This window comes from Vipera ursinii, assembly GCF_947247035.1.
Source record: "Vipera ursinii genome assembly, chromosome: 7".
In the NCBI taxonomy this organism is placed as follows: Eukaryota; Metazoa; Chordata; class Lepidosauria; order Squamata; family Viperidae; genus Vipera; species Vipera ursinii.
In genome coordinates, this window is record NC_139521.1 from 8,299,483 (window position 1) to 8,322,829 (window position 23,347).

At 41.1% G+C, this 23,347-nt stretch overlaps 1 protein-coding gene across 4 annotated transcripts in view; it reads right to left on the bottom strand.

Annotated features, from left to right (window-relative positions):
* RBPJ (recombination signal binding protein for immunoglobulin kappa J region) overlaps nucleotides 1-21,821 on the bottom strand; it is a 55,257-nt gene extending 33,436 nt beyond the window's left edge. For all 4 annotated transcript variants that reach the window (XR_014493085.1, XR_014493086.1, XR_014493087.1 and 1 more), the window contains exon 1: nucleotides 21,718-21,821. Coding sequence is in view for 1 of the 4 variants with exons in the window: in XM_083367917.1 (XP_083224043.1) it covers nucleotides 21,718-21,737 (20 nt within the window). In the remaining 3 variants the exon portion in view is untranslated. The remainder of the gene's footprint in view (nucleotides 1-21,717) is intronic.
* Nucleotides 21,822-23,347: the final 1,526 nt, after the last annotated feature.

Below are 23,347 nucleotides of genomic sequence, written 5' to 3' on the forward strand. Positions count from 1 at the left end.
GCAAACCTGGCTGGGTGACTTTGGAGCCAGTCCTTCTCTCTCAGCCCACCTTACAGGATTGTTGTTGCGGGGAAAACAGGAGGAGAAAGCAGTATTGGGAGGGGGGGAACACTTTAGGGGGAAAAAAGTGGGATAAAAATCTTTTTAAAAAAATGAAAATCATGGTTAGACTTGATTATATTGTTTTTGTTAGTTGCGAAGTCGTGTCCGACCCATCACGACCCCACGGACAACGTTCCTCCAGGCCTTCCTGTCCTCTACCATCTTCTGGAGTCCCTTTAAGCTCACGCCTACTGCTTCAGTGACTCCATCCAGCCACCTCATTCTCTGTCGTCCCCTTCTTCTCTTGCCCTCCACCTTTCCCAGCATTAGGCTCTTCTCCAGTGAGTCCTTCCTTCTCATTAGGTGGCCAAAGGATTTGAGTTTCCACTTCAGGATCTGGCCTTCTAAAGAGCAGTCAGGGTTGATCTCCTCTAGGACTGACCGGTTTGAACGCCTTGCAGTCCAAGGGACTTGCAGGAGTCTTCTCCAGCACCATCGTTCAAAGGCCTCAATGATTATATTAGCTGCTTTTAAAATGGGTACAGGTTAAAAGAAATGGGGACTGCCGGCTATCTACTATCCCTGTTACAACTCAAACCACGTCGGCCGGGTTTCACACCAAAGGCTCGGCCAAAACCACACTGGAGTTTAGCACAACGTAAGGACCTTATTTCTCTATGGTTTGCCCATGTCTGAAAGACATTATGACGGTTTTTAAGAGTAGGATATTACCCAGATGCAATTGCTAAAGATAACCTGCAAGGACACGTGATCCGTTTATTATGCGTAAATAACAGAAGATGATTGAGGAAGAAAATCCGTCATGGTTTCTACAGAAATAACAGTCCAGGTTTATTTTACAAACGTGATGTCTTGTTGCCTGATGGGACATAAATACAAAATGGGAAACTGACCGCAGGTCGTCCTCGGCTTACAACCAGTCGTTTAGGAACCATCACAGCGGCACTGGAAAAAGTGACTTAGGACCGTTTCCCATCCTCACGACGGTGGCGGCATCCTCACAATCACGCTTGGCAACTGGCTTCTATTTATTTATTTATTTATTTATTTTATTTATTTAATACTATTTCTATACCGCCCTTCTCCCGAAGGACTCAGGGCGGTGAACAGGGCAAGAATAAAATACAAATCACAAAAGTTAAAACAAGATTAAATAAATGCCCACATACTAAAATACATCATTTAAACCTAATAAAAAACAGTAGCAACCCCCCCCAATCCCCTCATCAGGCCAGGCCAGCTTGTTCAAAAAAGTATGTTTTTAGCTCGCGGCGAAAGGAGCGAAGGTCGGGCGCCGTCCGGAGCTCAACCGGTAGCTGGTTCCATAGCTCCGGGGCGCCCACAGAGAAGGCTCTCCCCCTGGGGGCCACCAGTCGACATTCTCTGACCGGTGGCACCCTGAGGAGACCCTCTCTGTGGGAACGCACAGGGCGGAGGGAAGTCGATGCCGGCAGCAGGTGTTCCCTCAGGTACTCCGGACCCCTGCCATGTAGGGCTTTGAATACCATTACTAGTACCTTGAATCTTATGACCATTGTAGCCTTCCAGGCTCCTATGACCCCCCTTTCAGGGCCTTCTGGCAAGCAAAGCCAATGGGGAAGCCGGATCCACTTAACAACCGCGTGGCTCACTTAAAAACTGCGCCGATTCACTTTACAACAGTGGCAAGAAAAGCTTGTGAAAGAGGGCAAAACTCGCTTGACAATCGACAATCGTCTTGCTTCGCAACAGGTTTTTTTTTTTTTTGGCTGAATTACAATCCTGAGTCAAGGACTACCTTATCGCATGAAAATTCTGGAGCTGTCCTCCCAACTTGTTACTTGTCATGATACACAATTAACCCTACGATAAATGCCCTTGCTGTTTAAAATATTTTGGCTAGCACAGCCTCTCAACGTGGCCTTTTTGATGTCAAAAGGATCTAGTAGTTCCTTTTGGTTGCTGCCTAAGAAAGCAACGCTTAATTTTATACAGGAATTCAAGCTTGTAAGCCGCCCTGAGTCTTCGGAGAAGGGCGGGATATAAATGGAATTAAAAAAAAAATAAGCAATTACGTGAAAGGAAATTATAATCCCTTCAAGTATTGTATGTTAATAAATTTACAAGCTTCAATTTAACTCAAGTTTGGAGGGGAAAAAAGCTTGGTAGGTATTTAAAAGAAATAATCAAAATGTACTTTATTTGTTATTTAACTTTTCTGGATAAAACACAACTGGATGGTAGAAAAACCAAGAAGAAAAGTGCAGACAGTCCTCGCTTAGCGACTGAATTGTTGGTGACTGTTCAGTTAGGATGGTGATGAACAAGTAACTTTGTGACCAGTCCTCATGTTTACGACCTTAGCAGGTCTGTAAAGCAAAGGAAAATCGAGGGAAGAACATAAAGTCACGGTTTCCCTTAGCAACTGCTTTGCTTATGGAATGAACTGCCAGTCCCAACTGCGGTCATTAAACAAGGACTTTCTGCAATGGCTTCCCAAAAGATATCTTAATGACAGTTCATAAACTAGGAACCGAAATTAATGTACATTCCTTCTTGTACCTATGTCCAAATAGTGCGTAGTACTTATTAACACATTTCAGTAATACCTGCAGATAAATGTATTCATACAAAGCTATAAAACGTATACTTAAGAGAGAATTTTTATAAAATGTTTTATAGGTGGCATTTAGATCCCAAAAAATTAGCAAGTATGTATCCGAACTGCCAGCCTAAATGTTGGAGGTGTGGTGGTGAAGACGCAACGTATTTTCATATATGGTGGACCTGTAAAAAGGTTAAAGCTTTTTGGATTAAAATCTGGTGGAACATGCAAAAGATATTTAAGAGAAGGATAAAGTTTTGTCCGCAATTGTTTTTACTGGGCATTATTACTGATACTACTGTTGTGGACACTAAGTTGATGCTGAATTTAATTACGGCAGCAAGACTTTTAGTAGGGCAATATTGGAAGAAGGAAGAACTGCCAACTATAGAAGAATGGACTTTAAAAGTTTCCAACCTGGCAGAAATGGCAAAGATCTCAGCGTACTTGAAAGACCATTCGCAACAGAGATATATTGTGGAGTGGAAAAAAATGGATTGATTATATCCAGAATAAATACGGGACTAAAAAGTTTCACTTAGCATTTGAATAAGTATTGATGGGATATTTATATGGCTTGTACTTATTTTATAAGAGTTAAAGTGCGATAGATTGAATAGTTTATTGTTGTTTGCATATGGTAGACTAGGATTGTTTTTTACTTTTATACCTTGTATTTAGCTCTGGGAAGTCGGGGGGGGGAGGGGGAGGGAGGGAGGTGTTGGGGAGGGTTGGGAAGAGGGGAGGGGGTTGGGAGGGGTTTTGTTTTGTTGTGTTAAAAATAAAATGTACTGTAAAACTTTTGAATAAAAAAGCTATAAAACGTATACTATGTATGTACAGAAGTTGGTTTTCATAGTGATTTTTGCACTTGTGCAATCACCTTATAGTAAAGAACTGGGCATTCTGAAATGATGAAGACACTTGGGATTTTGAAAAGCTCTGTCGGTCTATGGTGACAAAAGTTTGTTTTTTCAACCAACCAACATTATTAAAGGACATCAGCTTTACATCTGTTGCAGCTTACAAAAAGCATATTATATAATATAGAACACGTTACCTGAAAACAGATTCCTTCAAAATTTTTGAAGCTCATTAAAGACATTACATTGCCTTACACTGGCAAATCACACAACACAATTTTGGTTCATAATGGGCCAATGCGAACGTTTGAGATGTTCTTTTTTCTGCAGTATCTGAAAGCTTACCCTCATTCAGCTTCAATTATCTTTCAATCAAGATAACAACAGATGACAGTTTTTGAGTAATAAGAGACCAACACTTCACTGATATTACCAGGTCAGATTTCCTGAATTCCAATAATTGCGCTGAACAGTTTTCAAAACATAAGATAACCTCTCTATAGCTTGTATTTCCTTCACGTAGCATGGAAAGTTGGTCCTCTGATGTGATAACATCTGGAGTTTTTCCACACACGACTGTTTTATACACCAGGAAGAGGGCAAGGTCATGAGAGGATGGTTTGAGGCAACGCTTCCAAGCCAGCAGCTACAAGCAAGATGCCTGGAGGTTCCAGCAAGAACCCATTTGAGACGGATGGCAGGAGATCCCCGATTGTGACCAGGAGTCGTCAATCCAGGACGGCAGCCCTGCATCCAGCCCGACGCAAGCTTTGCTCCAGGTGAGAATACAGATGACCTCTATTCAGCGCCAGGGACCCCTTCGCATGCCTCCCTACAGCTGCAAGCCACAGAGGGAAGCATGGAAGGCTTACAGTCCACCCAAGACTGCCCAGACGCAGCGGAAACGGCCCGGGCCCAAGACAGGCGCCGCGTGGACCAGATGACTGACCAGGAACGCAAGGAGCTGCTCCTAACGCTCCTTGCAGCATTGATTGTGGGCTGCATTCGACTTGCCAACTTATAACATTGTTCAGTTGAAAGGCTTCAAATAGGCAACTACGCTGTTAAGTATAGATGTGTGCGCTCCAGTGACCATCTACTAATTGACTGACTAGACAGGAGGAGGAATGCATGCAAGAAATAAAGAGATAAAGCTGAGACCAACATTTCTGCTGCTAAGTGACGGATATGTGAAGTAAATTTGGGCCCGTTTTGCGACCTTTCTTCCCACAGTTAAGTGAATCGCTGCAGTTGTTAAAAGTGAGTAACAGGCTTGTTAAAGGGAATCTGGCTTCCCCATTGACTTTGCTTGCAAAAAGGCTGCAAAAAAAATGATCACGTGACCTCGGGACACTGGAACCGTCGTAAATGTGAATCAGCTGCCAACTGTCCGAATTCTGATCTCATAACCATGGGAGTGCTGCAATGGCCGTAAGTGTGAAGAACCGGTGAAAGGTCACTTTTTTCAGTGCCACTGTAACTTTGAACCGCCGCTCAACAAACTGTTAGAAATCGAGGACTGTCTGTACTGGGGAAGGAAAAATGATATTCAGGCTTTCGACCTCACATACATGTCAAGCAGTCACATGCTTACATTTTACGCCCTGAGATGAAATAGATTAAAAGTATTTTCTTTTTAACTGGAGGTCTCACTCATCCACTTTCCAATGCCGTACTGTTAATTCTTTTTTTTGGGGGGGGGCGGTGTTATAAATTTTATTAGTTTTTATGGGGTTAGGTGTAAGGTAGAGTCGGGATTAGGGTTGGGGTTGGGGTTAGGGTTTTTCCAAATAACATTTTCAATATTTAGCAAACAGCATAATGTCTGGGTACATGTACTGAACTAACAATAATAGATATACTTAATTGTCATAAACAATATGTTAAATCACTCAATAGCCTTCTTCTTGCTAATATATACTCAAAAGGCTACTGCTAAGCTTGTAAGCCGCCCTGAGTCTTCCGAGAAGGGCGGGATATAAATGGAATTAAAATAAAAAATAAAAATAAAATAAAAATTACATATCAAATTCCTTTCTCTCTGACTCGTTTTTTCTAGCCACGGATAAAAAATTATCCCATGTTCTGAAGTACACTGAGTCTTGTTTCTCCTTTATCTTTAGAGTCAATCTATCCATTTCGGCACACTCTATAGAGTTTTCTTAATTAGTACCTCTTCAGTTGGCCGAACCGTTATTCTTACGGCCTTCTAAATAATACTTTATAATTAGTTCAGAAACTAGTAAGATTAACCAACCCATCTTGGGTGAAGTCACTGGAGCAACACAGAAAAGTTTCTCAGATTACTGCCAGAGAGGAACTTCTGAGGAAGCAGCACGTAACTATTACTAATCCTTATTGAAGATTAAAAGGTAAAGACACCTCCTGGCAAGCTCACCTGGTGATTGCGTTTACTCAGGGTCAAGCCTTATAGAAATTGCCTGCATGGGAAAAGATCTGGGTGAGGAACGTAAAATTTACACAAGCTCAAAACCTAAGAGAGAACTTTTATAAAATGTTTTATAGATGGCATTTAGATCCCAAAAAGCTTGCAAGTATGCATCCGAACTATCAGCCAAAATGCTGGAGGTGTGGTGGCGAAGATGCAACGTATTTTCACGTATGGTGGACCTGCAAAAAGGTTAAGGCTTTTTGGATAAAAATTTGGTGGAATATGCAGAAGATCTTCAAGCAAAGGATAAAGTTTTGTCCGCAATTCTTTTTGTTGGGTATAATTACAGATGCTACTGTTGTGGACATTAAGTTGATGTTGAATTTAATTACTGCAGCAAGACTCTTAATAGGTCAATATTGGAAGAAGGAGGAACTGCCGACCATAGAAGAATGGACTTTAAAGGTTTCTGACCTGGCAGAAATGGCAAATATCTCAGCTTATTTGAAAGATCACTCGCAAGAACGTTATGTTATGGAGTGGAAAAAATGGATTGAATATATCCAGAACAAATATGGGACTAAAAAGTTTCATCTAGCATTTGAATAAGTCTTCCTTTCTATTTTCTTTTCTTTTTATATGTAATATTAGTATTGCTTGTAGTTATATGAGCTAGAGAGTGATAGATTTAAGAATTTATTGTTGGTAGCATATGGATGTTTATGATTGTTCTTTGTTTTTATACCTTGTACTTAGCTCTGGGAAGTGGGGGGGGAGGGGGAAGGGGGAGGAGGGGTAGGGAGGGACAGGTAGGGGTGGGGGGAGGGGGGATTGTCAAAGATAAAATGTATTTTAAAACTTTTCAATAAAAAAAATTGCCTGCATCTCCTCCTCTTTCCCCCCCCCACCCCCAATTTTCCAGCTTAGCATTCTAAGTAACAACCTGAAACTTGTCGGGCATTCCCTCATCCAAAAACTAATCAGGGTCAGGTAGCTTTGATTAGCATCCAGGTTTAAGTCAAGACAAATTAGGTGCTTCTGTGTACTGAACCTATCGAAGAGTAGTAGAAGGCCACGGAGACATAGCATCAAGCTCACGCAAAGTATTAGTACCGCTTTATAACAACCCTAGTGAGACCGCACCTGGAATACATACGGCAGCCAATTTTGGTCACCATACAGCAAAAAAGATGTTGAGAGTTTGGAAAAAATTCAGAGAAGAGCAACTAAAGATGATCCAAGGCCTGGAGGCTAAAACGTACAAAGAACGGCTGCGGGACTTGGCTTTGGCTAGTCTAAAGAAGAGAAGAAACAGGGGAGACATGGTAGCAGTGTTCCAGTATCTGAGGGGCTACCACAAAGAAGAGGGAGTCAAGCTATTCTCCAAAGCACCAGAGGGCAGGACAAGAAACAACGGTGGGAAACTGATCAAAGAGAGAAGCAACCTGGAATTAAGGAGAAACTTCCTGACAGTGAGGACAATTAACCAGTGGAACAGCCTGCCTCCAGAAATCGTGGGTGCTCCATCACTGGAGATTTTAAAGAAGGGGTTAGAGACAGTCCCTTGTCTGAGATGGTATAGGTCCTCCTGCTTGATCGGGGGGTTGGACTAGAAGACCTCAAAGGTCCCTTCCAGCTCTATTCTATTCTAGTAGATATCTAAGAGGCACCTTGGATGTCCAGACAGTTATAAAGTGATGCATCTGAGTATACAGCAGAGCAAAAATGTCACTACTGAACAATTCAAATGTGCACAGGTAGTCCTTAACTTATGACCACAACTGAGCCCAAAATTTCTGTTGCTAAGCGGGACACTTCTTAAGCGAGTTTTGCCCCATTTTACCGCCTGTCTTGCCACAGTTGTTAAATCGATCACTGCAGTTGTTGAGTTAGTCACACGGTTTGTTAAGTGAATCTGCCTTCCACAGTGACTTTGCTTGTCAGAAGGTCACAAAAGGGGATCACGTGATCCAGGGACACACTGCGACCGTCATAAATGTGAGTCAGTTCCCAAGCGTCTGAATTTTAATCCTATGACCGTGGGGATGCTACAAAGGGCATAAATGTGAAAAATGGTCATAAGTCACTTTTTTCAGTGCTGTTGTAACTTTGAACACTCATTAAATGAACTGCTGTAAGTCCAGGGCTACCTGTATTATTACAAGCACTCACCATTAGCAAATTCAGTAATAGGTGTAGACACATAGAAGCACAGCAAATGAAGTTATACAAAATTACTGATGTGTAGATTTATCTTTTTACAGGTATAATATCCTGGTAAAACTGCCAGATAAACAGATGTAGGAAAACAAAAGAAATACAGGCTTCAATTAAATGTTCATTCTTGGAAAATTCCTACTTTTCAGAGACTTTTCTATTTAAAGTCTTGGATAAGAAAACATGGTACAATAAAATCTCATTTTTTTTAATTGACCAAACATGGGATATAGAGTATTTGATAAAGTAAAATACTGTGTGTGTTAAATCCAAATTTATCTAACATATTTTAAGTCTGGATTATATAATTATACAAAAATGTATAACTATGCAAATCATGTAAAAGGCATCAACTAACTAGACTACTTTGGAAATGATGTCCCTTTGTCAATGGACACATTTCCCTAATTTCACTGGGGATCATATAATAATGATTTTACTGCATAGATAAAATGTATTGGATCGTTGGAGAGGAATGATAAAATACATTATCAAACTTTTATACTATTAAACTGTTACACTACGTCAGGGGTCTTCAAACCTGGCCCTTTTATGACTTGTGGACTTCAACTCTCAGAATTGAATATCTTGGGATGACTGGTACAGAAACATTTCATTTTTCTGAAAAATCCTTTTGGTGCAACTCAGCTTCTTTGGAAGTATTCCATTGTGCACTGTGACTCTCATTCCAGCCAGAAAGCTTGTACGTTTATTACAATAATCTTAATTCTAGCCTATAAGTTTGAGAGATGAATACTAAGGAACAAGCAGTTCATATTAATTGCACAGAAGATAAGGCTACTTTTGATAAGATAGCATTGGAAATTATTGGACTTGGTGGGAAGCCTAAAAGCTTTCATACCATGAAGTAAGCTTTTTTTTAAAAATCCAGCTAAAATTAATATTGTATAATTGGAGCCTTGAACCTTTCAACTTGTTTGTAGTAAAAATAAATAAATTGGGGGGGGGGGGGAATTTTGCTGGAATATCCTTCCCTTTAAAAGTTCTGTGCAGTTTTGCCTGTCCTTGAACTCACATGGACTGACTTGAGATGACATGGTCATACAAGGTTAGCACAGTTTAATGGGGAAAGTACCAGGCTGTCGCTTGTGCGTGCGTCTGTGTGTGTAGGGTAGGTAGGTAGGTGTGTGTGTATTTTTTTTACATATGCACATACACATATACTGAAACTTGAGCACTCTTAATTCTTCGCTCGCCTACACAAGCAAACATTGTAGGAGTCTTGCTACATTTGCGGCAGATGAATGCTAAGAGAAAAATGGTGCAAGGACATCTTTCCTTTAATTGCTAATTTCCTAAAGACTCCAGGGCAAGAATGTGTTAAGATTCATAGGTTCTTCCCCACCTCTCACTTAAATCTTGTAATGCTAATATGAGGTCTTTTAATCTGAAAATTAGTCACTGATCCCGGGTCACTAAATTTTCCTGTGACTTTAAGAGAAAGGGAAACATGATCTTCCTACTGCATTGGGGGGGGGTGTCTTCAAACTTGGCCCTTTTATCACCTGCGGACTTCAACTCCCAGAATTCCTCAGCCAGCATGCTGAGGAAGTATTGTTCCTTAGTATTCATCTCTCAAACTTATAGGTTAGATAGAATTAAGCATACGGTAAGAAATGTACAAGTTTTCTGGCTGGAATGAGCGTCACAGCACATGATGGAATACTTCAAAAGGAGCCGAGCTGCAGCAAAAGTATTTTAAGAAAAATCAAATGTTTCTGTACCGGTCATCCCAAGATTAAAAGGATGTTTCCCCCACCCTACCCCAACTAAAGTATGCAACTACCAACCCCCTTGAATTGCAAGTGCTTATTGGAAACTCTTTCATCCAGCATGGTGAAGTAGAGCAGAAGGGGAGTCAACAATAAATAAAAGCACGCAAGCACATTTGTTTATGTATGGAAAGGAAGGCCATATTTATTTATTTTATTTATTTTAATTCCATTTATATCCCGCCCTTCTCCGAAGACTCAGGGCGGCTTACAAGCTTAGCAGTAGCCTTCATTCTATGTATACGCCTGCTTATTAGGGCTTTCACACACACCCCAAGCGGCATTATTACAAAGTCAGCTTGATTGCCCCCAACATTCTATATATCAAATAAATAAATCATTCTATATATCAAATAAATACTAAAAGTATCTCTTTCTTTCAACATGTGGATAGAGTTGTTGTTGTTTTTCTGTTTCCACATGCGTGAGAGAGAACTGCTAGCACGCTGGCTGAGGAATTCTGGGAGTTGAAGTCCACAAGTCATAAAAGGGCCAAGTTTGAAGACACCCCCCCCCCTGAGTTAACTCAATGGTCGATGCGGCTTCTAGAATGCAAGGGGCAACTATAACAGAGTCTTCTAACCTTTGGGACCAGGGAGCCATTCCTAATTATCAAGTGAATAAAAAAGGCAAGCGCTACCCTCAATAAACCACATGGTTGAGTTTCAGATCCAATTACACAATGATTTAAATATTATAGCTGGGAACTATAAGAAACGTTTTGCAACGCTCAGAGAAATCTCTTAATACAATCACACCAAAAACAGCACAAAAATTCCAGGGCAAGATAAAATTTTCTCCGCAATTGTTTTTATTGGGTATTGTGGTAGATTGTGATGTTAAAGAAACTAACTTGATGTTGAACATGATAACGGCAGCACGGTTACTGGTGGGACAATATTGGAAGAAGGATAGTTTGCCCACTATAGAAGAATAGGTGTTTAAAGTTTCGAATCTTGCAGAAATGTCTAAGATTTCTGCTTACTTGAAAGATCATTCACAGGAAAGATATATTTCAGTTCGGAGGAGATGGATATATATATTCAGAATAAATATGGGACTAAAAAGTTCCATTTAGCTTATGAGTAGATTTTAGTGGGATATTGTTATTGGTACTTTGTTTGTAGTTATGTTAAAGGGGAGTTAAAGCACATTATGAATTTGGTTAATTGTATATTATGCATAACTTTTATTTAGAATATGATTATTGTAACTATAATCCTGTATTTAGCTCTGGGAAGTGGGGGGGGGAAGTGGGTGGGTTTGGGGTGGGAGGGATTTGGGGATATATTGTAAAATTTTGTTTTTGTAAAACTCTTTAATAAAAAAAATCCAGGGCAAGCAACAAATATTTAATGAACGCTGCACCCCACGTACTGTCCCTCTCGCAATCTAACATCTACTTTAAAGTTTTTAGCAAACGAATAGTCTTATCGTCTTTGAAAACGATGCATTCCATTCATGAGCTCTTATGATTCAGAAGCTTCTATGTATCTATTGCTCAAATAGCTTCCTTGAAATTGCATCCCTTGAGTTCAAGGCCTTCCCTGTGCACGAAGAGAGTTATTATTTTCCCTCCCTTTGTGTTTCTACTCAAAACTCAATAAACTGAACTATTTCAAATGTTTCTCCAAAAGACTTGCTTACAAGACCTTTGGCTTGTGTACATGTATACGTTTCAATTTCTCAGGATCGTTCTCAAAAAAAATGTTAAGGCTAAAAGGTTAAGACAGAAAGCAGTCATATCACGATGATATGCGATGGGACATTTTTCTAATCAACTTAAAATTTGCAACTACTCTAGCTCACATCTTCTATGTCCCAATTTCAGAAAAAGGAAGATAATCTCTGGGTCATTACAAATAGTCTAGGAACAACACATCAAAGGAAGCAAATTTACAGTTAAATGTAACCTATACGACTAAGCACTTGGCTAATCAGTACATTTTGAAAAACACTTAAGACTGTTTAAAAATGTCCAATGTATCAATGTCAAATCTGCAACTTTCTAAAGCCACTTTTCTGCATTCTTTAAGACAGAAGTCTGAAGACATACAATATATGGAGTTTGACCCATACTCCAAAAATACTCAATGGAGAAAAGAGTCCTGAATTTAATTTGCAAACTTTTTAATATTTTGGGCCCGTCATCAATACTCAAGCAATTTCAATGAGCTAGATGCTCTCCTACATCTTCTTTATTCTGGGCTACTTTTTAAAATTTCCCCTTTGTGCAGACTTTTACAAAAAAAGACTTGAGACAAAATCTTTTTTCCCCTTTCGCTTGATACACTGGTAATATTTCACATCTGCCCCTTCATCCTCCTCTCCCAATTTAAAACATAAATAATATACGCTTCTATTATGGTAATGTGGCTAACTTAACAATTGCGGTGATTCACTCCACTGTGGCAAGGTAAAAAAAAATGAGGCAAAACTCACTTAACAGCTAATGTCTCACTTTGCGACAGAAATTTTGGGCCCAACTGTGGTCGTAAGTTGAGGATTACTGTACAAAGCAACACCTCACCCACGGTTCAACCCACCTACACCTTTGCTTTAACAAAAACAGAGGTCAGAAAAACAAGCAACTATAGAATTGCTTGGAAATCAAGTTAGAATCCCAGGCTGTACTTCCTCAGCTACCTCATCCTTGGATGCTTTAAGAGGTCTGGGCCTGAACTCCCAGAATTCCCCAGCCAGCATGCTGGGGAATGGCTGGCTGGGGAATTTTGAGAGTTCAGGTCCAGACCTATTAAAGTGGCTAAGGCTGAGAAACACGGACAGAGACACTTAAATGTGAGATATGTTTTTTTCTCCATAGTACAGTAGTATGCATATTCACATTCATTTTTTTCAGGTCTTATTATAACAGAATAGGGACGCGGTGGCTCAGTGGGTTAGGACGCTGAGCTTCTCGATCAGAAGGTCGGCAGTTTGGCAGGTCGAATCCCGAGTGCCGCGTAGCAGAGTGAGCGCCTGTTACTCGTCCCAGCTTCTGCCAACCTAGCAGTTCGAAAGCACGTAAAAAAAATGCAAGTAGAAAAATAGGGACCACTACGGTGGGAAGGTAACAGCGCTCCGTGCGCCTTTGGCATCTAGTCATGCCTGCCACATGACTATGGAGACGTCCTCGGACAAGCGCTGGCTCTTCGGCTTTGAAACGGAGATGAGCACCAGCCCCTAGAGTTGGAAACGACTACCACGCATGTGCGGGGGAACCTTTACCTATAACCAAATTGCTCCAAAAACTTTGATGGAACAATTACCATGGGTTTATCGTATTTTGCACACTTTGAATAATATTAAACACAATCACCTATCAGGGTTTCAGCTAAGATCAAGTGTGGTAATCGCACCATAATAGACAGCATGGCTGAACACAAAACATTAACTGGAAATCACACTGTGCAACACAATCCCTCTTCATGTTGATGCACAGAAACTACAAGCTAGCATTCCTCCAAGATGATTGGTGGGGTAAGGTGCACTTAACTAAATACTCATAAGTTGCCACAACCTAGGCAAAAATGGGTGGCTACCAGATGAGGTAAAACATCTGCTTTATTAAAATGAAGAAAGCAATCAATATTAATTCCGATGTTAGAAGAAATCTTACGGATGAATCTGCAGAATACTGACCCATTTATTGTAGAAAGCTTTCCTTAAAAAAAAACTGAATTACGCAACCTTCAGCTTGGGGGCCTAAAGCAAAAGATACATGGCCATTATCCATTTCCCAAGGCTCACACCATTTCAGAGACAAATTTCTGCCTTCATTTATTTTCCTCATCCACACAGGTCTCGCTCCCATTCTCAAAAAAAAAAAACCCTCAAAAATATGTACTGGACAAAATTAATGATGTCTCAAGCGAAGATGCCAAATGAGATCGTCGTATCGAAAGGAATTTCCTACCAAACAAATGCTGCCTTAAAAAACCAGGAAAAATGCAGTGTGGAGTTCCTAGTGCTCTCTGAATTTGGTGGCTTGCTGGCACACGTTCTGTTACTGGACTAGGTAACATCTTCCGTGCACAAGGCAAAATACAATGCATTGCCACACGGGGGAGCTTAAACACCAAAGGAAAAGAGCACGCCAACAAAAGCCAACTCTTTCGAAGTATAAAACAGAAATGCAAATATGTCTTGAACTGCAGAAAATCTAACTGAGCTCAACTAGTTGTCCAGTGCTCAGGACAGGAAAGATAAAAATCTTTTTTTTTTTTTTGCCAGTACATTCGAATGTGCTTTTTTGGCAGTATCTTAACAGTAGGTTGACTCCTTTCGAGATCTTCCTGTTGCAAATGGCTAGCAGCAAGTTCTTCGAAATGGTATACGACTCATTGGTATATTAATGTTAAGGTAATGGTTGTAAACAAGGGACGCGGTGGCTCAGTGGGTTAGGACGCTGAGCTTGTCGATCAGAAGGTCGGCAGTTTGGCGGGTCGAATCCCGAGTGCCGCATAACAGAGCGAGCGCCTGTTACTCGTCCCAGCTTCTGCCAACCTAGCAGTTTGAAAGCACGTAAAAAAAATGCAAGTAGAAAAATAGGGACCACTACAGTGGGAAGGTAACAGCGTTCCGTGCGCCTTTGGCGTCTAGTCATGCCGGCCACATGACCAGGGAGACGTCCTCGGACAAGCGCTGGCTCTTCGGCTTTGAAACGGAGATGAGCACCGGCCCCTAGAGTCGGAAACGACTAGCACGCATGTGCGGGGGAACCTTTACCTTTACCTTAATGGTTGTAACTCTGAAGAATGAATACATAATTAAATAACCCTATAGTACCATGTATTTACTTTATAAATAACTCAAGGTGGCAAACATACCTGATATTACTTCCTCCTATTTTCCTCACAACAATCTGGTGAGGTGCATTGGACTGAGAGAGAGAGAGAGAGAGAGAGAGAGAGAGAGAGAGAGAGAGAGAGAGAGAGAGAGAGAGAGAGAGAGAGAGAGAGAGAGAGAGAGAGAGAGAGAGATTGAACCAAAGTCACCCAGCCGCCTTTTATGTCTCTGGCAGGACTAGAACTCAGCACCTCCTGGTTTCTAGCCTGGTGCGCTAACCATTAGACCAAACCTGAGTCTCCAATATAAATAATGTATCTTCAATTGAACTAAACTCCTTGCATTCACTTAACTTTCTGTTTTGCAGCATTGATTTTTAGTTGCCTTCTTCTAAGATACACACACACACAGAGAGACACACACACAAACACTTGTCAGTATAGCTTTTCGATCTGAGAATAAATACCACTCAGGTCCTAATCATAATAGACCCTGCTTAGCTTCAGAGATTCAGACAGTGGTGGGATTCAGCAGGTTCGCACCACTGCGGCAGAACCGGCAGCTAATTTTTTTGTTGCCCAGGTCCAGAATGGACTTTCCGGAAGCGGCATCCACGCGGAGAACCGGTTGTTCACATATCTAAATCCTGCCACTGGATTCAAACCATGTCTCCAACATGTTTCCACTCCTTAAATCCTAACAGCCAATCAGAGCGGTAGCTGTTTTAATGAGAGCTATTAGCTTTTCACATGCGTAACAGACGATACACAGAAACAACTTTATAATTTCAACCTTTGAAAATAATGTTCTTTTTTTTCTTTTGGGTTATTGCTAACCTCTTGGACCCTTGAGATTCTATCTAAGTAGCACTAAAATACCCACAAATCAATGCACCAATATACCAATGTACCAATATACATATACACATACACACAACACAGACACAGACACACACAGACACAGACACACACAAAGTTGACTAAGTGATAGAGGCAGTTTGGTGTAGTAGTTAAAGCAAGTAGTCTAGGACCTGGAAGATATTTATTAATTAGATTTGTGTACTGCCCATCACATCGAGAATTGACAAACATTAAAAATGGGTAAATAATAAAGTATAAAATAATAATAACGAAGGAGATTTAAGTCCACTCTCAACTATGGAAGCGCTCACTCAACCTCTTTCACTTTCTCAGCCCCACTTATTTTACAGGGTTGTTATTGGAACCACTTGGGGGGGGGGGCAATACTATGTAAGCTGCCCTAAACTGTAAATAAACAAATCACATTTTATGGATTACTACATTACTTTCCAAGTGTCCAATGTAATCCAAAACACATTCCACTCACAAAATACCAATGAGGTCTCAAAGCCCATTCTCATCAAAAATCAAAATAAATCTTAAAATAAATTTCCTTGTCCTTTTCATCCTGCTTTCTTCTGTGAGGTTACGTAGGTTAAAAAGCCTTTGTTTAAAAATAAATTCTTGAATGTCTTGGCAGCATTCAGTATCAGCAACATACTGAAAATTCATGGAAGAAAATGTATGGGAAGGTTATTAAACTCTTTAGGGTTTCCTGCGTGAGCAGGGGGTTGGACTAGATGACCTCCAAGGTCCCTTCCAAATTATAATTATTATTATTATTACTGTTGTTATTAACCCACAATGATCTTTAAAGCCATACCACACCATTACAAGTTTAGAAAACATTACAAAAATGGCACCGATTGCTTTTTCTTTAATTTGAATGTCTTTTTCAAGAAAATATTTTACCAAAAAAGGTTCATTCTAGTCCTTTTGAGTAAGCCAATTTGTAATATTAAAATTTAAATATAATCGTTTTCCTAAACCATCTCTAATACTTTTATTTAGATTTTTGGGTCTGTCCCATCAAAATGTCAATGAGTAACCAGTGTAGTTCGCAGTCAGTCGCTACTGACATGGAAATACTACAACTAATGAGGATGATTTAAAATATTTGTAAGCAAGCTCAGCCTGAATGCTAGTAGTTTTTAGAAAGAGGGAAGCACCCATATGCACAGTGACCATCAGTGTCTACTCTCGATATCCAAGACGAGAACAATTCTCAGTTTCTGAGCAAGGGAAGGAGAAAGTTTTTGATCTAAGAATACAACAGGGAAGAATACAACCCCGGGAAGTTCCAACTCTTTTGTGTAATTCCCAGCGGCATCTCCAAAGTTATCTCTAACATCACTTCAGGTTAACCTGCCATGTTATAGCATAAGTTCTTATCATTTTTATTTTTATTTTGAAAATGCTGCCTGGCAAACCTTAAGATTTTCTTTTCCAAGTGCAGGCCTCCTCTCACAAAAACATAGACCCCAGCTGTGAACAGAATTACTGCGTGTTGTTTTTTTTAAAAAAAAATGCTACATTTAAAGAAACCTGCTTCTGTTATTTCTCAGAAAAGTGCAAGGAACCTCTATCCGGAGAAACAATTTATTTTTCAGATTTACAGTAATCTGACAGGCACATACCTTTTTGTTTACAATGCACTGGCAGAAAGTAATTGTTAGCTTTGCATTTCAACATAAGGGAACATAGCAGAAAATTACCAAACTTTTTGTTTTCCTTGAAACTTACTAATAAAATAAATAAATAAATAAATAAATACTAATAAAACTAATAAAGAGGATGTAAACACACAGGGGGGGTGTTAATGTGTAATGTCACTGTAACATAATGCCTTGAATGCTAGATAGAGAGAAACCTCACATTAAAATCTCAATTCAGCTAAAAGGCTTGGGCTCTGAGTAAAGTCAGCTTGCGTCATAAGACTGTTGTGATTCTGAACTGTTTTGCAGAAAGGTTAGATATATAAAGATAACACCTTGAATTTATAATTTGCATGGCACTTTAAGGTTAATCCACTCCTACACTATTCGACCTAGAATGTTTCCAGCAGAATCAAATCGTCAGTGTAAAAACTGGTTCATAAAGTGGGTGCGTGTGCTTAATACCATCATTCCAATACACAGCAAATTCCACAACTTATTACAACTTCTGCAATGTCAGTCAGCTACTTGTGACATGTTATAAGCCTGTAAAATATGCCTTTTAATTGGAATCCTGAAAATTTTGAGTCTTAAGAAAAACAACAAAAAACCATACAACTTTTACAATTAGGAAAAACAACTCATTCCTTATCATGCACATCCCATTCAATTTTCTGAAAGTTCCTCTGGTGTGGTGTATGTGGCAAGTTAACTTTCACAGGTCTGAGCTGATGTGTGGTGTTTCTTCCTTTAAAAATCTCTCAAAACATAGGCATTTCGAATCACATTTGAGTTATTTAGCAAACTACCTGATTTGCTTTGCAAATGGCCATAATATATCAATTTATACCTGCTGTACATTCTGGGTTTATAGTAATTCAAACTACTGGCATTAAAACCAGACAGTCTTAAATTATTTGGATTCAGGAAACATGAAGGAATGACTGTGCTATTAAGAAATGCTCCTTGTGATCAGATAAACCAGGATTTCTCAAGCTTGGTCACTTTAAACTGTGTGGACTTCAACTCCCAGAATTCTTCAGTTAGCCATTTGCCTGGGAAATTCTGGGAGTTGGAAGTCCACACAGCTTAAAGAGGCCAAGGTTGAGAAACATTGAGACCTACTATTTGCTGGCCATCTGTTAAGAACATATATAGTTCTGAATAGTAAAGGGTGCCTTCATTGATGGTCCATGCCCTATGGCATTACAAAAGGGATATGGTTACATACATTATTTATGAGTATATTTCTTTTGACTTTTAACTGAAAGATTTCCAGAGAGTCATGTTTGCTTGTTTTAACTTTATACTGATACAGGATGCTTCTCATTATAAGCTACCCTTATAAAAGATTGCCATTTTGAAAAGAAATAAGAAAAGCATTACATAAATATATCATGACAGGCTCTGAGGCTCAGTATACTTTGATAGGTTCAAGTATTTTAAAGACCAAATTAGGAAAGTGCTACAGAAATACTATGAGGTGCTTTCCCGTGCTATCAGTAAGTTTTCTAAATTCTCTAGTCTTCTCTGCAAAACTATCTAAGCTTTTCACCATGAACCCTCCAAACGTTCAGGAATAGTAACAGCCAAACAACTATTTCATGACAAGTAGCACTGAATGATTTTTATCTTTCTTAATCCTATGACACATTGGCAATAAGTGTCCTAATATCAGATTTGCAGAATAAAAGATGTACTTAAAAGAATCAAAAGAAGCCAAAAACATTGTTTTGAAAACAGCTGATGAAGTCCAACCCACAACTGAAAAAAAACAAGGAAAGGAACAATTGTAATAATGCCGCTTGGGGTGTGTGTGAAAGCCCTAATAAGCAGGCATATACATAGAATGAAGGCTACTGCTAAGCTTGTAAGCCGCCCTGAGTCTTCGGAGAAGGGCGGGATACAAATGGAATTTAAAAAAAATTACAAATGTAATATTTATGATGTATAATTAAATTGCAAAATGTGTTTGCAAAGATGACTATTTTTCAATTTTAAAAGTCTGCAAATTTGTCTTAAAGTGCTTAATTTGGAAAGCGCTATGAACTACTTTATCCTACCATCAGGCAGTATTCTAAACTCCCCATCTTTTCTGCAAAGCTAAGCTTTTCTCCATGGTGATCCCTGCAAATGTTCAGGAGTAACATCCAAACAAGCATTTCATAAGATCCCTAGAAAGCACTAGAACAAAACGAAACAGTACTTCAGCCAGCAATAGGTTTTAATTTAACCGTCATGTGTATGGCAACAAACGTGGGATTTCCCCAACCCCCATATATAACTATTTAAAATGTGATAATTATCCATTTAGTTGAGATATCAGTAATGAATAAAACAGCAAATAGTTTATTATATTTACATCCCAGAAAAGCTGAGGCATAACTTCAAAGTCTGTTTTATTTGGTTATCTTAACTTTTGGTACCCAAGGACATGACTTCAGATTAGAAGGGGAAAAAATACTTTTTTTTTTAAAGAGGAAAGCACAAGACCAATGGACAACCATAAATAAGACAGATAATTCCGTTTAACTAAAGTGTAACAAGTAACAAAACTAAACAAGCAGTTATTACTACGGTGGACAACACAGAATCAGCAAGTAATGACAGTTCTGATAAGGAACCACAGCGTACTAATTTTTACAGAAGTTAATATTTATATCACAGAGACAACAACTCCACATATTTTAAAAAGGTTAAAAAGAACACAACTATTATATGCAGAAAATCTTGGTTTCCATTGCTGAAAATTAACTTCTTTCAGGCAATAATGATTGAACCACCATTTATTTATTACGAGCAACGGGAGCTCTAAATAAAAAAAAAAATCAAGGTCCAATCCCAAGCCCCATCTCAATATATTTAAAAGCTACAAGAAGACTTTCAAAGGTTATATACTACTGGCATTTGCAGAAGCAGTAACAATATTTATAGAGAACAGATTGGGGGGGAAAACATAAAACAAGAGGAGGCGACAATTTCTGCTCCAATGCAAGCGAACCTCTACATTAATAAATAAATAAATTTCACCGTGGAACACGTAGGTGACCCCAAATTGCCCTTGCAGAGTAAATCTCCCATTACTACATCTGTCAAATGACAAAACGCCGGCTTGTTTGAACCCGATTTCGGGGAGCAGCTCAGCCCTTTAAAATAGGTTAGCAACCTGCTGCAGGGAAGATGGAGGGGGGGAAAAAACGAGCCACGTTATGCAACAGATGTGACCATTATAGCCGGATTAACGACAGGGCTAAAATGACAGCTGTCTCTCTCCCTTCAGACCGCGGGGAAAAGTCTTCCTCCTAGAAGAGAAACCTGGCCTCGGAGTGAGTCACGCCTGGCCTTAAAAACTCCCCCATCATTGATGGTTTAATGAACTTTTTTTGAGGAGGGTCCGAAACCACCAGCCCTGCTCATTCAGGCTCCTTTCAAACTTTGGGGGAAATCGAGGCTCCCTCCCAAGCAACAACCAAGCAAACAAGGAAGCGCGGAGGGAGCCAAACCAAATCCCTTCTCCTCGCTTCCACCGGGGGGAAGGAAACGTTGCAAGGCCCGTCGGTGCAAAAAGCAAAAATAAAATCAAAATAAAAAGGCAGCACAACCGCCCTGAGTCCTTCGGGAGAAGGGCGGTATATAAATAAAAATTAATAATAATAACCCCGGGAGACTCCAAAGACCGACGCCCCGAGGCTGACCCGCTGCGAGGGATGCTCCAAGTCTTAAGCCCCTCTGGGGGACTCCACACACACACACACACACACACACACCACATACACACCCCGCCGGTCCCCCACCCCCTCGCAACCCGGCCTTCCTCACAGGGTTGGCGTTTTGACAAGAGGAGACGGTTGCCTTTTAACGCCCGGGGGGGAGCGGGAGCCCCTCGGCGAAATAAGCAAGTAAATAAAAGGCGGTTTCACGTGTCTGCGCCTCCACACGTTCTCTCTCTCTCACACACACGCAAACAGACACCCCGCCGGTCCCCTCGCTCTCGCAACCCGGCCTTCCTCACAGGGTTGGCGTTTTGACAAAGAGGAGACGGTTGCCTTTTAACGCCCGGGGGGGGGAGCGGGAGCCCCTCGGCGAAATAAACAATAAAAGGCGGCTTCACGTGTCTGCGCTTCCACACGTTCTCTCTCTCTCTCTCTCACGCACGCAAACACCCGCGCAGTCGGCGGGCGCGCGAGGAGACGACGCTCGCGCCGCCCAGACCTCGGAGGGCCGCTCTCCGGGAAAGGACCCCCGAGCTCCTCAGCCTCCCCACGGCCCGGCCCGAGACGAAGGCCTCCCGCCCGGTTCCTCCGGGGAAGGAGCCCCGGGGAAGAGGCGGGGGGGAGGGTTCCCCACAACAGGGAAGGCCTCGCGCGTCCCAGGCCGCCGCCGCCGCCAGCCGAGGAGCGTCCGGCGAGGCGGCGGAAGGGCTGAAAGCCGGGGGTCCCGCGGGAGGGCAGGACAGAGGCGACTCCGGAGGAACTGTGCCGCGCGCGCCCCCCCGCACTTACCCTGTCACAACAGGCGCCATCTTCCACAAACTCTCGCCAAAACTCCTACTCTCGCGAGAGGCGGCCCAGGGGGCCTGCCGCGCGCGCGCCTGCGTGAGGGCATACGAGTGCGCGAGCTGCCGCGCCAGCGGGTGCATCCTGCTTTCCCCCCCCCCTCTCTCTCTCTCTCCCCGCTCTCCCGAAAGTGGCCGGGCGGAGGTGCGCACGCGCTAGCTTTCTTTCTTTTTTTTTTAAAAGAAAAAAAAGAAGGGCGGGGCTAAGGAAGAGAGAAAAAAAAAAAGAGGAGAACGCCGCGTTCGGTCCCGCCCACTCCTTTACTTACGGCACTTCGTTGCCTGGCTGTCTTCTCTTCCTCTCCCTCTCTCTCCCTCTCTCTCTCTCTCCCTCGCTGTCTCCCCTTCAGGCTGAGGCGCAACAGGCGTGGGAACTGGGCTCCCAGGTCTCGCGAGACGAAGGGACCAGCCGGACGGGAGAGCCAAAGGGATTCCCTGCGCGTCGACCTAGCGTAGTCGGACCGGCCGTGGGGGGGGGGGTGCAGTGGCGTGGGGGGGGGGCTAGAGGGACGAACCATTCACCCGCGATTTGGTGGGGGGGATGCCTTGTGTGTCGGAGGAATCTGTGCCGAAAGAAAACGGGAGCGCTGCGGGCGGGACCATTTCGGATGGGGCGGGGGGGGCTCGTGGCTGAAGGTGATTTGAAAAAAGGAGTCAGTAAAAATAGAGAAATTGGAAAAAAAAATACAGTAATCTCTGAGGACTGAATCCAAACAAAAAGAATATGGAAAATAAAAATAGAACAACAATGAAAAGTTTCCATAAAGAATGAAATACTGTACCAGAGCAAAAAAAAATGCTGATCTGTGACTGTAATAAATTATTATTATTATTATTATTATTATTATTATTATTATTATTATTATTATTATTATATCATCGAGGCTGAAGGTGATTTGAAAAAAGGAGTCAGTAAAAATAGAGAAATTGGGGAAAAAAATACAGTAATCTCTGAGGACTGAATTCAAACAAACAGAATATGGAAAATAAAAACAGAACAACAATGAAAAGTTTCCATAAAGAATGAAATACTGCACCAGAGCAAAAAAAAATTGCTGATCTGTGACTGTAATAAATTATTATTATTATTATTATATCATCGAGGCAAAAATAATGAACAAGACTGTTCAAAAGTCTTGAGGTCAGAAAGGAAAGAAAAAAAATATCCAGACTGAATATACAAGTAAAATGAAAGCAAAGCAAAATTTTTAAAAAATATGAACACAAAGAGAGAAAAATAATTAAAAATGACGGGAAAGTGCAGAGAAGAAGGCAAAAAAAAATCAACAAAATTAGCAACCTGGCATTTTTGCATCGAAGTTAAATTGGGGGCATCCCCTACACACCACTTGTTAGTTGCTGGCTTTCAAGCACGTAAAAATGTAAGTCTCTGAATTGAGTGTTCCTCTTAGAAAGTGTTTTTTTCTCCCACTTTCCGTTTGGTCAACAATTCATGCATTTCAAGGGGGGGTCTCCTTTGAGCTCATCTTGAATAGAATAGAGCTGGAAGGGACCTTGGAGGTCTTCTAGTCCAGCCCCCTGCTCAAGCAGGAGAACCTATACCGTCTCAGACAGGT